Source organism: Cherax quadricarinatus, chromosome 58 (assembly GCF_038502225.1).
Source record: "Cherax quadricarinatus isolate ZL_2023a chromosome 58, ASM3850222v1, whole genome shotgun sequence".
NCBI lineage: Eukaryota > Metazoa > Arthropoda > Malacostraca > Decapoda > Parastacidae > Cherax > Cherax quadricarinatus.
Genome location: NC_091349.1, coordinates 4,273,413 through 4,290,416, shown reverse-complemented (window position 1 = coordinate 4,290,416; position 17,004 = coordinate 4,273,413). Strand labels below are relative to the sequence as shown.

General features: G+C 38.7%; 1 protein-coding gene across 7 annotated transcripts in view; it reads right to left on the bottom strand.

Annotated features, from left to right (window-relative positions):
• The window catches only part of LOC128698001 (histone-lysine N-methyltransferase eggless), a 66,986-nt gene extending 52,575 nt beyond the window's left edge, over positions 1-14,411 (bottom strand). For 3 of the 7 annotated variants that reach the window (XM_070097541.1, XM_070097543.1, XM_070097542.1), the window contains exons 1-2: positions 14,298-14,386; positions 8,196-8,776 (exon numbers count right to left, since the gene is read on the bottom strand). In XM_070097541.1, the coding sequence (XP_069953642.1) occupies positions 8,196-8,739 (544 nt within the window). In that variant the 5' untranslated portion in view covers positions 8,740-8,776; positions 14,298-14,386. Of the gene's footprint in view, positions 1-1,186; positions 1,212-8,195; positions 8,777-14,297 lie in introns of those variants that run through there. The other 4 variants (XM_053789995.2, XM_070097545.1, XM_070097546.1 and 1 more) reach the window with 3 other exon arrangements.
• Positions 14,412-17,004: the final 2,593 nt, after the last annotated feature.

The window sequence follows — 17,004 nt, the reverse complement described above, 5'->3', positions numbered from 1 at the left end:
GATGATCATTTACATGCAAGTGTCAAGTATTGGGTACCTATGCTAATTGGTTGCAGAAGTGCCTTGCTACATATTAATGAGATTACAGTATATACATAGTACAGAACATGTTTAAAAAAATAAATGCAACACTACAAAATTAAGTAATGTACAATATAGAAAAACATAATTTATTACAAAGAAAAATTACCAAAAATAAAAGTTATGACACTCATGCTTAGCAAACTTTGATACTCAGGCTGACCCAACAATGTTGATAAAAAAAAGGCAAAAATAAAGCTTACAGAAGTGCCAGTGAGCAGCTGTTGAGGGTGACCCAAACCATATAAAAGGAAACTGTATATGCTGCTCACCAGACACCTCTCAGTCACCCAGCTGTGATAATCTGCAGGAAATGTATTTATACACAGTTCTTCACACTCATGACTGCAGCTCAGCTGGAATACTGAATTTCCTGGATCTCTGGAGCCTTAGGTAAGTGTAACCTACCTAAGCCAAGAATAATAATCCAAATGTCATCACTGATTTTTATCGAAGCAGAATGGCACAATTCTCTGACTGGAGCAATACACAAATAACCCACACATAAAAGAAACTTATGATGATATTTTGGTCTGACTTGGACCATTAACTAGCGTGTGACTAGTTAACCCTTAAACTGTCCAAACGTAGATCTACGTTTTTTCAACATCTGAAAGTATGTAAAAAAAAGTAGATCTTTTTTTCTTACATTTGATAGCGTGTAAAAAAACTTTAATCTACATTTTTTTTGTTATATTTGAAAATATGTAAAAAAATGTACATCTACTTTTGGAGCACTACGCATGTGAACGTAGATCTATGTTTGGACAGTTTAAGGGTTAATGATCCAAGTTGGACCGAAATATCGTCCTAAGTTTCTGTCCCCTATGTGCGGTTGTGCATTTAACAAACAAATGAGCACACTACATATGCACCAATGACAATATGACAAAAAATCTACATGTCTGACTGAAAACAAAATGAAAAGAATAAAATGAGAAAGTAAAAGAGGATATCTCAGTTTTCTAGTTGTGGAGGACCTGGTAAAACATATGCCAGATGAGAATGTTGAGGTCTAGAGGCTCATCTGAAATGTAATGTTCACGCACTTCTGTCAAGACAACTATTCAGTGAATTATAGAGAATGTGTAAAATAAAAACTCACATGCAACCCTTTTCTGGATATTTAGTAGGTTGGTAGACAGGAACCACCCAGGGAGGTACTACCGTCCTGCCAAGTGAGTGTAAAACGAAAGCCTGTAATTGTTTTACATGATGGTAGAATTGCTGGTGTCTTTTGTCTGTCTCATAAATATGCAAGATTACAGGTATGTCTTGCTACTTCTACTTACACTTAGGTCACACTACACATACATGTACACGTTTATTTATACACACTCATATGAGTTTTCTTTGATTTTATCTTAATAGTTTTTGGTCCTATTACTTTTCCTTTTATATCCATGGGGAAGTGGAATAAGAATCTTTCCTCAGTAAGCCATGCGTATTGTAAAAGTCAACTAAAATGCCAGGAACAATGGGCTAGTAACCCCTTTTCCTGTAAAGATTACTAAAAAGAATAAGAAGAAAACTGTCAAAGTGGGAAGTCTGAATGTGCATGGATGTTGTGCAAATGATAAGAAAGAGATGATTGTGGATGTTATGAATGAGAAGAAGCTGGATGTCCTGGCTATAAGTGAAACAAAGCTGAAGGGGGTGGGAGAGTTTCAATGGAGAGGAATAAATGGAATTAGGTCAGGGGTTTCAAACAGAGTTAGAGCTAAAGAAGGAGTAGCAATAATATTGAAGGATAAGCTATGGCAGGAAAAGAGGGACTATAAATGTATAAATTCAAGGATTATGTGGAGTAAAATAAAGATTGGATGTGAAAAGTGGGTTATAGTAAGCGTGTATGCACCTGGAGAAGAGAGAAGTGTAGAGGAGAGAGAGAGATTTTGGGAAATGTTGAGTGAATGCATGGGGAGTTTTGAATCAAGTGTGAGAGTAATGGTGGTTGGGGATTTTCAATGCTAAAGTGGGTAAAAATGTTATGGAGGGAGTAGTAGGTAAATTTGGTGTGCCAGGGGTAAATGTAAATGGGGAGCCTTTAATTGAGCTATGTGTAGAAAGAGATTTGGTAATAAGTAATACATATTTTATGAAAAAGAGGATAAATAAATATACAAGGTATGATGTAGCACATAATGGAAGTAGTTTGTTAGATTATGTATTGGTGGATAAAAGGTTGATGGGTAGGCTTCAGGATGTACATGTTTATAGAGGGGCAACTGATATATCGGATCATTATTTAGCTGTAGCTACAGTTAGAGTAAGAGGTAGATGGGACAAGAGGAAGGTGGCAACAACAAGTAAGAGGGAGGTGAAAGTGTATAAACTAAAGGGGGGAGGAAGTTCGGGTGAGATATAAGCGACTATTGGCAGAAAGGTGGGCTAGTGCAAAGATGAGTAGTGGGGGTGTTGAAGAGGGTTGGAATAGTTTTAAAAATGCAGTATTAGAATGTGGGGCAGAAGTTTGTGGTTATAGGAGGGTGGGGGCAGGAGGAAAGAGGAGTGATTGGTGGAATGATGAAGTAAAGGGTGTGATAAAAGAGAGAAAGGTAGCTTATGAGAGATTTTTACAAAGCAGAAGTGTTATAAGAAGAGCAGAGTATATGGAGAGTAAAAGAAAGGTAAAGAGAGTGGTGAGAGTGCAAAAGGAGAGCAGATGATAGAGTGGGAGAGGCACTGTCAAGAAATTTTAATGAAAATAAGAAAAAAATTTTGAGTGAGTTAAACAAGTTAAGAAAGCCTAGGGAAAGTATGGATTTGTCAGTTAAAAACAGAGTAGAGGAGTCAGTAGATGGGGAGAGGGAGGTATTAGGTAGATGGCGAGAATATTTTGAGGAACTTTTAAATGTTGAGGAAGAAAGGGAGGCGGTAATTTCATGCACTGGCCAGGGAGGTATACCATCTTTTAGGAGTGAAGAAGAGCAGAATGTAAGTGTGGGGGAGGTACGTGAGGCATTACGTAGAATGAAAGGGGGTAAAGCAGCTGGAACTGATGGGATCATGACAGAAATGTTAAAAGCAGGGGGGGATATAGTGTTGGAGTGGTTGGTACTTTTGTTTAATAAATGTATGAAAGAGGGGAAGGTACCTAGGGATTGGCAGAGAGCATGTATAGTCCCTTTATATAAAGGGAAAGGGGACAAAAGAGATTGTAAAAATTATAGAGGAATAAGTTTACTGAGTATACCAGGAAAAGTGTATGGTAGGGTTATAATTGAAAGAATTAGAGGTAAGACAGAATGTAGGATGGTGGATGAGCAAGGAGGTTTCAGAGTGGGTAGGGGATGTGTAGATCAAGTGTTTACATTGAAGCATATATGTGAACAGTATTTAGATAAAGGTAGGGAAGTTTTTATTGCATTTATGGATTTAGAAAAGGCATTGATAGAGTGGATAGAGGAGCAATGTGGCAGATGTTGCAAGTATATGGAATAGGTGGTAAGTTACTAAATGCTGTAAAGAGTTTTTATGAGGATAGTGAGGCTCAGGTTAGGGTGTGTAGAAGAGAGGGAGACTACTTCCCGGTAAAAGTAGGTCTTAGACAGGGATGTGTAATGTCACCATGGTTAATATATTTATAGATGGGGTTGTAAAAGAAGTAAATGCTAGGGTGTTCGGGAGAGGGGTGGGATTAAATTATGGGAAATCAAATTCAAAATGGGAATTGACAGTTACTTTTTGCTGATGATACTGTGCTTATGGGAGATTCTAAAAAAAAATTGCAAAGGTTAGTGGATGAGTTTGGGAATGTGTGTAAAGGTAGAAAGTTGAAAGTGAACATAGAAAAGAGTAAGGTGATGAGGGTATCAAATAATTTAGATAAAGAAAAATTGGATATCAAATTTCGGAGGAGAAGTATGGAAGAAGTGAATGTTTTCAGATACTTGGGAGTTGACGTATCGGCGGATGGATTTATGAAGGATGAGGTTAATCATAGAATTGATGAAGGAAAAAAGGTGAGTGGTGAGTTGAGGTATATGTGGAGTCAAAAAACGTTATCTATGGAGGCAAAGAAGGGAATGTATGAAAGTATAGTAGTACCAACACTCTTATATGGATGTGAAGCTTGGGTGGTAAATGCAGCAGCGAGGAGACGGTTGGAGGCAGTGGAGATGTCCTGTCTAAGGGCAATGTGTGGTGTAAATATTATGCAGAAAATTCGGAGTGTGGAAATTAGGAAAAGGTGTGGAGTTAATAAAAGTATTAGTCAGAGGGCAGAAGAGGGGTTGTTGAGGTGGTTTGGTCATTTAGAGAGAATGGATCAAAGTAGAATGACATGGAAAGCATATAAATCTATAGGGGAAGGAAGGCAGGGTAGGGGTCGTCCTCGAAAGGCCTCACCTAGATTATGCAGCTCAGTTCTGGTCTCCGTATTACAAAATGGACATAATTTCGTTAGAAAACATTCAGCGTAGGATGACTAAATTAATACATAGCATTAGAAATCTTCCTTATGAAGAAAGATTGAAGACTCTTAAGTTACATTCACTTGTTAGACGAAGAATGAGGGGAGACCTGATCGAAGTGTATAAGTGGAAGATAGGTATTAATAAAGGGGATATTAATAAGGTCTTGAGGATGTCTCTCCAAGAGAGAACCCGCAGTAATGGATTTAAATTAGATAAGTTTAGATTTAGAAAGGACATAGGAAAGTATTGGTTTGGAAATAGGGTAGTTGATGAGTGGAACAGTCTACCTAGTTGGTTTATTGAGGCTGGGACTTTGGGTAGTTTCAAATCTAGGTTGGATAAGTACATGAGTGGGAGGGGTTGGATTTGAGTGGGACTTTCACATCAGAGCTTATTTCTTGGGTGGCATTGAAAATTGGGTTGGGCAAATGTTTTGTTAGTGGGATGAATTGTAAAGGACCTGCCTAGTATGGGCCAGCAGGCCTCCTGCAGTGTTCCTCCTTTCTTATGTTCTTATGAGGGGGTAAAGGAGGTTTTGTGGGCAAGGGGCCTGGACTTCCAGCAAGCGTGCGTAAGCGTGTTAGATAGGAGTGAATGGAGACGAATGGTACTTGGGACCTGACAATCTGTTGGAGTGTGAGCAGGGTAATATTTAGTGAAGGGATTCAGGGAAACCGGTTATTTTCATATAGTCGGACTTGAGTCCTGGAAATGGGAAGTACAATGCCTGCACTTTAAAGGAGGGGTTTGGGATACTGGCAGTTTGTAGGGATATGTTGTGTATCTTTATACGTATATGCTTCTAAGCTGTTGTATTCTGAGTACCTCTGCAAAAACATTGATAATGTGTGAGTGTGGTGAAAGTGTTGAATGATGATGAAAGTATTTTCTTTTTGGGGATTTTCTTTCTTTTTTTTGGGTCACCCTGCCTCGGTGGGAAACGGCCGACTTGTTGAAAAAAAAAAAAAAAATTTACTAATAAATATCTTAAGTATTTCTTAGTGTCTTTATTTTGCAATTTATCAGTATTGAGTTACAGTACATTATTCTTTTACAAATAGTCAATGAGTTCCTTCTTTCGATCATCCTACTTTGGTGGCAATAGTCGATGTGCTATAATTATTTTTTCTTCAAACCTATATAGTGTAAACAGAGCCATTCGTATATGCAAAAACATATACAGCATATACTGTATGCACAGCTTCTTTTAAAATATAGTATTACATTCACTAGTCTCAATGCAAAAGCTGTTTGAACAACAATAACACAAATTGCAACACCTCATTTATATACATGTACATACTATAACTAAATTATGTGCCACACTTCTGTACTCACTACATATAAAACTTAGACTTACATACAAACCACAAAACCTCATATAAGTAAACAGTTACTGAGGAATTATTTACTGTGCATCTGTCATAAAATATCTAGGCTACTTATAAATATGTTGTCTAAATGCGTGATCTAACTCAGAAATATTGTGCAGCTATGAAAGTGATACCAGTCTAATGTCACCTTTATCATAAGAAAAAATACATTAAGCTTGTGGAGTTTTACTTTAACCTTTGTACAAGCATCCCTCAATTTAAGTTTGCTTTATGTGAATTCTATTATGAGCTGTACCATTTGTGTTGGTAATACCAATATGCATTTGCCACATGTGATTGGTGGAGTTCGTACAGTGTATTGAAGATTCATTTAATATGGAATTAAGGTTTGATAGATAGATGTGCTTAGAACACCTGCTATGCATCTGTAACATATTACTGCATTAAGCTAGGGACATACTGTATACTACACAAGATCAGAGTATATGGGATAAAACACAATAATTACTGTAATTATAAATAAATATAAATAGTTTGCTATCAAAAAAAAAATCCAACTTAAAAATTGACACTCATGCAATACAAACTTCAATTTCCAAATGTGCCTACGACAATAGTGAGGGAAGGGGGTAAACACTTCTAAAAACAAACTTTTGTTACACACCAAATATTACTTTACCCTCTCTGTTGCTCTCTTGCTCATGCAATATAACTAATCATATATGAGTCAAGTCTTTTCTTATGAATCAACTGCAACTTCCCTCAGGTTACTCAAGTTTTGCACTAGCAAGTTTGCCATTGTAATAGCTAAGTTTTGATGAATGGTTTGAAAAACCGACAATTTGAAGATTTAGACACATGCAACATATGGAAATCTTTATTCTTCACACAGTGAAGCCACTGTGTGGTGAAACGTTTCCTGAATAAAGATTTCCATATGTTGCATAAGTGTCTAAATCTTCAATAGCCAAGTTTTTAACGCACTGAGATTCTAATGACCTTAATCCGCAGCTGGAGTCCAGATTACTAAATTGCATGGAGCATAAAAGACCTATCCAAAAATTTAACTTAATTTTTAAACTGCTCCTGGCTCCACAACCTGCATAAAAGATACATAGTCTAGTAGATGGCCCATTTCTTTTAGAAATGGCTAAAAATGGCCAATTTCCTTTAGAAATGGTCAATAATATCAGTCTTTATTATGAGGACTACAGGGAACCTGGAGTGAAACAGTATATATGCTCAGTAACTGTAAATTCATCATCTGAGTTTCTCTCAAAAACTGAACCCTCGTGAATACAGAGGAAGTACAGTACATAAATGAACTAAATGTAAAATCATATTAATTAAACTAGAGTGCATCATTTAAGGTCAACCTGACTGCAATTAACAGAGATACTTAATTTTTTTGTTGTATCTGATACATATACTGTATTGTTGTACTGATAACCATAATGACATATTTCACAATTTGTGCTACAACATGCAATAATCTCAATACAAATTCTAAACAGTTAAATATTTCATAACTAGCACCTCACTATGAACAGGGTACTCAGTGCGCAGTATGAGCTACTGAAGTCGGTAATCAAACTTTTCTTAATCTCTTTCTTCCTCAAATCTGTGTAACTATTATATACATGTGTATATAAATTACGAGCCCACAAAATTATATATTGTATGTGTATGAGTGTGTGTGTGTGTGTGTGTGTGTGTGTGTGTGTGTGTGTGTGTGTGTGTGTGTGTGTGTGTGTGTGTGTGTGTGTGTGTGTGTGTGTGTGTGTGTGTGTGTGTGTGTGTGTGTGTGTGTGTGTGTGTGTGTGTGTGTGTGTGTGTGTGTGTGTGTGTGTGTGTGTGTGTGTGTGTAAGGGCTCCCATCCTTTAATATGGACACAAAATAAGAAATATTTTACTGAACAAATAGGCTGTGTTAGACTAGGAAATCACAATTTGAAGCTCACATCAATTGATTTAACAAAGTACTGTACTGTACTATTTAAAAATAAAATAAATACGTCTCATTTATGTTCACAATTACAAAGGTAAAAATGCAACAAAACACAGAACAGCAAGCAAATAACCACAAACAGTATCAGACTAAGTCGCTAAATATAGTACATTATCATGTATGACAAATTCCATAATCTCCTAAAAAAAAACAAAAAAAAAAAAAAAACACAAATTATAAATGTTTAACTGCAACTGATAAATGCACTTCAGAGTGTCTACATTTAAAAGTACAGTAGCACAGTAGAAATCTACATTTAGTGATACAGTAATGCACCTACTGGCTGGTTGCATGCAGTTTATATGTAGTTTACAAAATAAATGATTTATCACAGCCAATTAAAATAGAAGTTACCGTTTCCTGTACTGTGGTTCGATGTCGGAGACTTCTGAAGAACAATGGAAGCAGAAGGCTCTTGCTGAGGCACGTCGTCTAACCTCGTTTCTTTTGTTATTAGTATTGGAATTATCCTAACCTGCTCTGCTTGGTGTATCTCTAACTGCTCTGGTGCAGGAGCCTCTTCTAGGCTACTACAACTGCTAATGCTCTGGTCCGCAGAATTCTCTGACTTTTTAATACTGGGCTTTTCTTTTTCGTCTTTTAATCCTTTTCTCTCTGTACACTTGTGATTTTTTAATTTTTGAAATGTACTATAATTATAGGTACATTTAGGACAGTATGTACACTTGTGGTACTTATATCTACTTGAAGATGTAAAATTACGCCTGCATTTTATACAGAAATGGTCTTTTCCACACTGATGACGTTCCAGCCGTCGTAATGAAGAAAAACATCTTTCACATTCATTGCAGAAATTACATAAATGTTCTTGTAGTTCTGAATCTGATGTGTAGGACTTGTTGCAGTGCTGGCACACATATTTGCTCCCGTTTGACATGAGGGAACCTTTCTTAAAAGAATACTGTAATGCATATCTGTGTAACAAACAAAAATTAGTGAATAAATTCAGCTTTGTTACACTGTAACAAGGTATATTGTTGAAGAGAACTAAAACAGACATACATTGCATTCATTGTTTAGTGGTAGCAAGTTTGTGTACACCACAAAATTGGACGAGAATTTCACAATTGGACCATATTTTGTGCAAGCTTAACATAATACAATACAGCAAATAATTATTTTGCATGAGCAAATCATGTAATCTATATTTGGACTACAAATTACCAAAGAGCAAGAGATGCCAAAATTTGTAATGGTGTTTATCCTAAGATGTTAAATGAGACAGACACTGTTGATAAATACATAGTACATTATTTTGGTACTTTAATATTAGCTGACCTATACCACCCTTAAAAGAAAATTACTCTACTAACAAGGAGCTAAAGGGGCACCTTTTTTTTCTATTAAAAGTTTCATTTTGGGCTACAATGGCTATGTATTCCACTTCATAATCTAGTGCCATCTGTCCACCTCCACACTGCCATTACAGTATACTATATTTTTTCCCTTTCCTTTCATCAGAATTTTCTCTAAACTTTTGTCCTTTTAGTGTGTCAAGTTTGTTCCCCTTTTAGCAGACGAAAAATAACAAAACTGCACCTTGTATAGGACAATTCACAAGTAATCTATTAACTGAAAATAAACACTAATGTGGCATGCCTATGACATACCTGTGACTGGTTTTGACTGCTCTTCCACTCTCATAGCCTGGCCTGAGTCTTGACACTGTTCTTTTAGTCAACTCTTTAATCATTATTACTCTTGATCTAATAAAAACCAACAACCATCAAATTTTTATTCAGTTTCAATTTCCAACGAGTTGATTGATTGTGAATCCTTTCTATTCACTTCCTCTACAATAAGTGATTTGTGAGGCCTATCCTCCTATTTTGTATTTTCAGGGTAAAGAATTTGTGAAAAAATGTTCAGAGTGCTCATTTAAACAAGAAAGTTCAGAATATTATATATGTAGATATGGATGAAAGTGCATTGCATACACTTAGGATATCATTATTAGATACATTTCACTCCGAGGATCTTGGTCGCTTCACATGAATAAAGAACACGAGAGTCTTTCAACCATATTGAGACTATCATTATGCCTTTTACTTTCATGTGTAGATACAGGTGACTGTCAATTAACAACGTAGTCATGTTCATGAAAATAGAGTGAAATTAAAAAATTTTGTAAAATGAACTGAAGATCATACGGGAAAAATGGAGGCTACATCCTTCACCCCCCCCCATACACACACACACACACACATTTTATCACTGTCTTGGCAGAGGCATGCTTACACTACAGCTCAAAAACTGCAGCATATCAACACACTAAAGCCAGCAATGAACAACAAAATACCTTTCATCCGTGGACTGCTTGCAGAGCCAAATGCAATGTTCATGGCTTTCACAGAGACCCACAAAGAGGATCACTTTGACAATGAAATATGGATCCCAGGTTACAACCTATACAGATGTGACAGAGTGAACAGGCAAAAGGGGGGGGGGGGGTTGGCCTGTATGTCACAGAGTCACTTATTTGCACAGAACTGCTTAATGCTTCAAATAATGTAGTGGAAGTTTTAGCAGTAAAGATCGAGAACCAAAATCTAGTCATTGTGGTAGTCTACAAGCCTCTGGATGCAACGTCCCAACAATTCCAGGAACAGCTGTTGAAAATCGACCACTATCTGGAAAATCTTCCAGCTCCTGCCCCCAATATCTTCCTCCTGGGGGATTTCAACCTAAGGCACCTAAAATGGAGGAATATAGCAAATAATGTTGTTGCAATGATAACACCAGGAGGCAGCTCAGACAAGAACTCACACACACGAGCTTATAAATCTCTGCACAAAATTCAACTTAAACCAGCAAATAATAGAGCCTACTAGACTGGAGAACACACTGGACCTCATCTTCTCTAACAATGATGATCTGATACGAAATGTCACCATATCAAAAACAATATATACTCGGATCACAACATAATTGAGGTTCACACATGTATGCACGGAGCCCCACACCGACAAAATGAGATCAGTCACGAGCACATAAAGTGGGACCAAGTAAACCAAGTCCTAAACGATATAAGCTGGGAAGATAGACTAAGCAACACAGACCCCAACTTATGCCTAGAACAGATTAACTCTGTGGCACTCGATGTATGCTCAAGGCATATTCCTTTAAGAAAAAGGAGGAGTAGATGTAAAATAGAAAGAGACAGGCGCTCCTTTTACAGGCGACAGAAAAGAATAACAGAGCGGCTAAAAGAGGCCAATATATCTGAAATGTGTAGGGAGACACTGGTCAGAGAAACAGCAAACATCGAACTAAAGCTAAAGGAATCTTATAGGAGTCAGGAATCACGGGAAGAACTAAAAGCCATAAATGAAATCGAAAGAAACCCAAAGTATGTATTTCTTTTCTTATGCCATCCAGTATTGGGCCCCTACTTAAACAAGATGGGTCCTACACAGATGACAGCAAGGAAATGAATGAGCTACTCAAGTCCCAATATGACTCAGTTTTTAGCGAGCTGCTAACCAGACTGAGAGTCGAAGATCTAAATGAATTTTTATGAGAGAGCCACAGAATTTGGTAAACACAAGCCTATCTGATGTTATCCTGATGCCAAATGACTTCAAACAGGCAATAAATGACATGCCCATGCACTCTGCCCCAGGGCCAGACTCATGGAACTCCATGTTTATCAAGAACTGCAAGAAGCCCTTATCACGTGCTTTTAACATCCTATGGAGAGGGAGCATGGACATAGGGTCGTCCCACAGTTACTAAAAGCAACAAACATAGCCCCACTCCACAAAGGGGGCAGTAAAGCAATAGCAAAGAACTACAGACCGATAGCATTAACATCTCATATCATAAAAATCTTTGAAAGGGTCCTAAGAAGCAAGATTGCCACCCATCTAGAAACCCATCAGTTACACAACCCAGGGCAACATGGGTTTGGAGCAGGTTGCTCCTGTCTGTCCCAACTACTGGATCACTACAAGGTCCTAGATGCACTAGAAGACAAAAAGAATGCAGTGAGTAATATACACAGACTTAGCAAAAGCCTTCAACAAGTGTGACCATGACGTAATAGCACACAAAATGCGTGCTAAAGGAATAACAGGAAAAGTTGGTAGATGGATCTATAATTTCCTCACAAACAGAACACAGTAGTAGTCAACAGAGTAAAATCTGAGACGGCTACGGTGAAAAGTTCTGTTCCGCAAGGCACAGTACTTGCTCCCATCCTGTTTCTCATCCTCATATCCGACACAGACAAGGGTGTCAGCCACAGCAGATGACACCCTAATCTGCATGACAGTGTCCTCCATTGCAGACACTGCAAGGCTCCAGGTGGACATCAACCAAATCTTTCAATGGGCTGCAGAAAACAATATGAAGTTCAACGATGAGAAATTTCAATTACTCCGATATGGTAAACATGAGGAAATTAAAACTTCATCAGAGTATAAAACAAATTCCAGCCACAAAATAGAGTGTAAAACTAACATCAAAGACCTGAGAGTGATCATGTTGAAGGATCTCACCTTCAAGGACCATAACATTGTATCTATTGCATCTGCTAGAAAAATGACAGGATGGAAAATGAGAACCTTCAAAACTAGGGATGCCAAGCCAATGATGACACTCTTCAGGTCACTTGTTCTATCTAGGCTGGAATATTGCTGCACACTAACAGCACCTTTCAAGGCAGGTGAAATTGCTGACCTAGAAAATGTACAGAGAACCTTCACGATGCGCATAACAGAGATAAAACACCTCAGTTACTGGGAGCACTTGAAGTTCCCGAACCTGTACTCCCTGGAACGCAGGTGGGAGAGATATATGATTATATACACCTGGAAAATCCTAGAGAGACTAGTACCAAACTTGCACACGAAAATCACTCACTATGAAAGCAAAAGACTCGGCAGATGATGCAACATCCCCCCAATGAAAAACAGGGGTGTCACTAACACGTTAAGAGACAACACAATAAGTGTCAGGGGCCCAAGACTGTTCAACTGCCTCCCAGCATACAAAAGGGGGATTACCAATAGACCCCTGGCTGTCTTCAAGCAGGCACTGGACAAGCACCTAAAGTCAGTACCTGACCAGCCGAGCTGTGGCTCGTACGTTGGACTGTGTGCAGCCAGCAGTAACAGTCTGGTTGATCAGGCTCTGATCCACCATGAGGCCTGGTCACAGACTGGGCCACAGGGGCTTTGACCCCCGGAACTCTCTCCAGGTAAACTCCAGGTAAACTTCCTTCAGAGCACAAGCACTATACTTCCCACCTCCAGGACTCAAGTCTTGGCTTGCCAGTTTCCCCAAATCCCTTAATAAATGTTACTTTTCTCACATTCCAACAGCATGTCAAGTCATAAAACACATTCGCCTCCACTTGCTCCTATCTTAACACGCTCACACACGCTTGCTGGAAGACCAAGCCCCTTGTACACAAAAATTCCTTTACCTCCTCCCTCCACCCCTTACTAGGACAACCCCTACTCCACCCTCCTTCCACTACTGATTTATACACCCTCCAATTTATTCTATTTTGTTCTATCCTCTCTAAATGTCAGAACCACCTTAACAACCTCTTCTCTGCCCTCTGGATAATACTTTTAGAAACCCCATACCTTTTTTTAATCTTCAAGTTACGAATTCTCTGCATTATATTTACACCACACATTGCCCTCAGACCCGACATCACTGCCTCCAGCCTTCGCCTTGTTGTAACATTCACCACCGATGCTTCACACCCATATAAGAACATTGGTGCCACTAATATCTCCCAAAATAACAATTTCCACAAGAAATGTTTCCTTTTTCTGTGGTGTATATAGGTTGCATCATAAAATGTAAACTAATGCCAAATTCACACAGAAATTATCATAAATTTTAGCCCAGGTTGATAAATTATATTAAATTAACCTAGGATAATCTAACAAAGCCAAATATAAATAGTTTCCACTGTCATACCCATAACATTATCACAGGCCCCTTCAAAGTGGGATGGACATGCCTTGATGCTGGTGAAGAGGTCTTGATCAAAGGTATCGGAACAGCCCACTTCTTTCCCGAATCAGATCTGATTACCACAGTCCTGCCAGTGCCCAAGAGGAGTCATGACCCTCACGGGTTTACCGCTTTCCCAGGTGCCTCGTTCATCAGTACTGAATCTCAGTGATCTAGTGTGCTTATAATTTACCATAGGGTTCTGAACATTCAAAACATATAAAACTTATCAAGGAATGTAGGCTACGACTGAAAAAAAAAGGTGGTTATATAGGAAATAACAAAAGTTATCAAAATGATCAACTTGAATATCCAGCACTTTGATGTTGTTGTTTACATCCCACAACCCAAACACCACAATCACACTCTTAATTACACGTGTTTTAGGCCTAATTTCACTCATTACATTAGTCAACCACCGTTAACCAGCCGTCACTAGGGTGGAGGCACTTAATTACTCACATGTTAAGTCATGGTGAGTTATATTAATAAGAAAATAAAGAGGAATTATCGTCGCTCCACGCTGAGGCTGAAGCTCTGACAGGCATCCCACACTCACCACCTCTACCACCAACACCAGTTATCACCCTTGTGGGTTTACCTCTTAGTTAGTAAGTTTATTCAGGTATAGGTACACGTAAATACAGTTACATAAATTATCATACATAGTAACATATAAGTAGATTACCCACCAGAATAATCCATGAAAGTCAGTCAGTGACTTATTTCCATCGGGGTTCTTTAGTAAGTAAGTAAGTAAATTTATTCAGGTATACACAAATACAGTTACATAGAATTATCATACATAGCAGCATATGTGTAGAGAACCTAGGATAACCCAAAAAAGTCAGACAGAGTGACTTATTTCCATTGGGGTCCTTTAATATCTTATTATTTCAAATTTAAAAGTTAAAACAGCTAAGTAGCTCAACTATGTGAAAACAGTTACAATAAAAGAAGATATACTAGGAATAAGGCAAGCCTCCGGATGCAACATCCCAGCAATTCCAGGAACAGCTGTTAAAAATTGACCACTGTCTGGAAAATCTTCCAGCTCCTGCACCCAACATCTTGCTCCTGGGGGATTTCAACTTAAGGCACCTAAAATGGAGGAATATAGCAAATAATATTGTTGCAGTAATAACACCAGGAGGCAGCTCTGATGAAAACTCACACTCACACGAGCTTTTAAATCTCTGCACAAAATTCAATTTAAACCAGCAAATAATAGAGCCTACAAGACTGGAGAATACACTAGACCTCATCTTCACTAACAATGATGATCTGATAAGAAATGTCACCATATCAAAAACAATATACTCAGATCACAACATAATTGAGGTTCAGACATGTATGCATGGAGCCCCAGACCGACAAAATGAGACTAGTCACGAGGGAGCATTCACCAAATTCAACTTCAATAACAAAAACATAAAGTGGGACCAAGTAAACCAAGTCCTAACCGATATAAGCTGGGAAGATATACTAAGCAACACAGACCCAAACTTATGCCTAGAACAGATTAACTCGGTGGCACTCGATGTATGCACAAGGCTTATTCCTCTAAGAAAAAGGAGGAGTAGATGTAAAATAGAAAGAGACAGGCGCTCCCTTTACAGGCGACGGAAAAGAATAACAGAGCGGCTAAAAGAGGTCAATATATCTGAAATGCGCAGGGAGACACTGGTCAGAGAAATAGCAAGCATCGAACTTAAGCTAAAAGAATCCTTTAGGAGTCAGGAATCGCGGGAAGAACTAAAAGCCATAAATGAAATCGAAAGAAACCCAAAGTATTTCTTCTCCTATGCCAAATCAAAATCGAGAACAACGTCCAGTATTGGGCCCCTACTTAAACAAGATGGGTCCTACACAGATGACAGCAAGGAAATGAGTGAGCTACTCAAGTCCCAATATGACTCAGTTTTTAGCAAGCCGCTAACCAGACTGAGAGTCGAAGACCAAAATGAATTTTTTATGAGAGAGCCACAAAATTTGACTAACACAAGCCTATCCGATGTTATCCTGACGCCAAATGACTTCGAACAGGCGATAAATGACATGCCCATGCACTCTGCCCCAGGGCCAGACTCATGGAACTCTGTGTTCATCAAGAACTGCAAGAAGCCCCTATCACGAGCCTTTTCCATCCTATGGAGAGGGAGCATGGACACGGGGGTCGTCCCTCAGTTACTAAAAACAACAGACATAGCCCCACTCCACAAAGGGGGCAGTAAAGCAACAGCAAAGAACTACAGACCAATAGCACTAACATCCCATATCATAAAAATCTTTGAAAGGGTCCTAAGAAGCAAGATCACCACCCATCTAGAAACCCATCAGTTACACAACCCAGGGCAACATGGGTTTAGAACAGGTCGCTCCTGTCTGTCTCAACTACTGGATCACTACGACAAGGTCCTAAATGCACTAGAAGACAAAAAGAATGCAGATGTAATATATACAGACTTTGCAAAAGCCTTCGACAAGTGTGACCATGGCGTAATAGCGCACAAAATGCGCGCTAAAGGAATAACAGGAAAAGTCGGTCGATGGATCTATAATTTCCTCACTAACAGAACACAGAGAGTAGTCGTCAACAGAGTAAAGTCCGAGGCAGCTACGGTGAAAAGCTCTGTCCCACAAGGCACAGTACTAGCTCCCATCTTGTTCCTCATCCTCATATCCGACATAGACAAGGATGTCAGCCACAGCACCGTGTCTTCCTTTGCAGATGACACCCGAATCTGCATGACAGTGTCTTCCATTGCAGACACTGAAAGGCTCCAGGCGGACATCAACCAAATCTTTCAGTGGGCTGCAGAAAACAATATGAAGTTCAACGATGAGAAATTTCAATTACTCAGATATGGTAAACATGAGGAAATTAAATCTTCATCAGAGTACAAAACAAATTCTGGCCACAAAATAGAGCGAAACACCAACGTCAAAGACCTAGGAGTGATTATGTCGGAGGATCTCACCTTCAAGGACCATAACATTGTATCAATCGCATCTGCTAGAAAAATGACAGGATGGATAATGAGAACCTTCAAAACTAGGGAGGCCAAGCCCATGATGACACTCTTCAGGTCACTTGTTCTATCTAGGCAGGTGAAATTGCCGACCTAGAAAATGTACAGAGAACTTTCACGGCGCGCATAACGGAGAT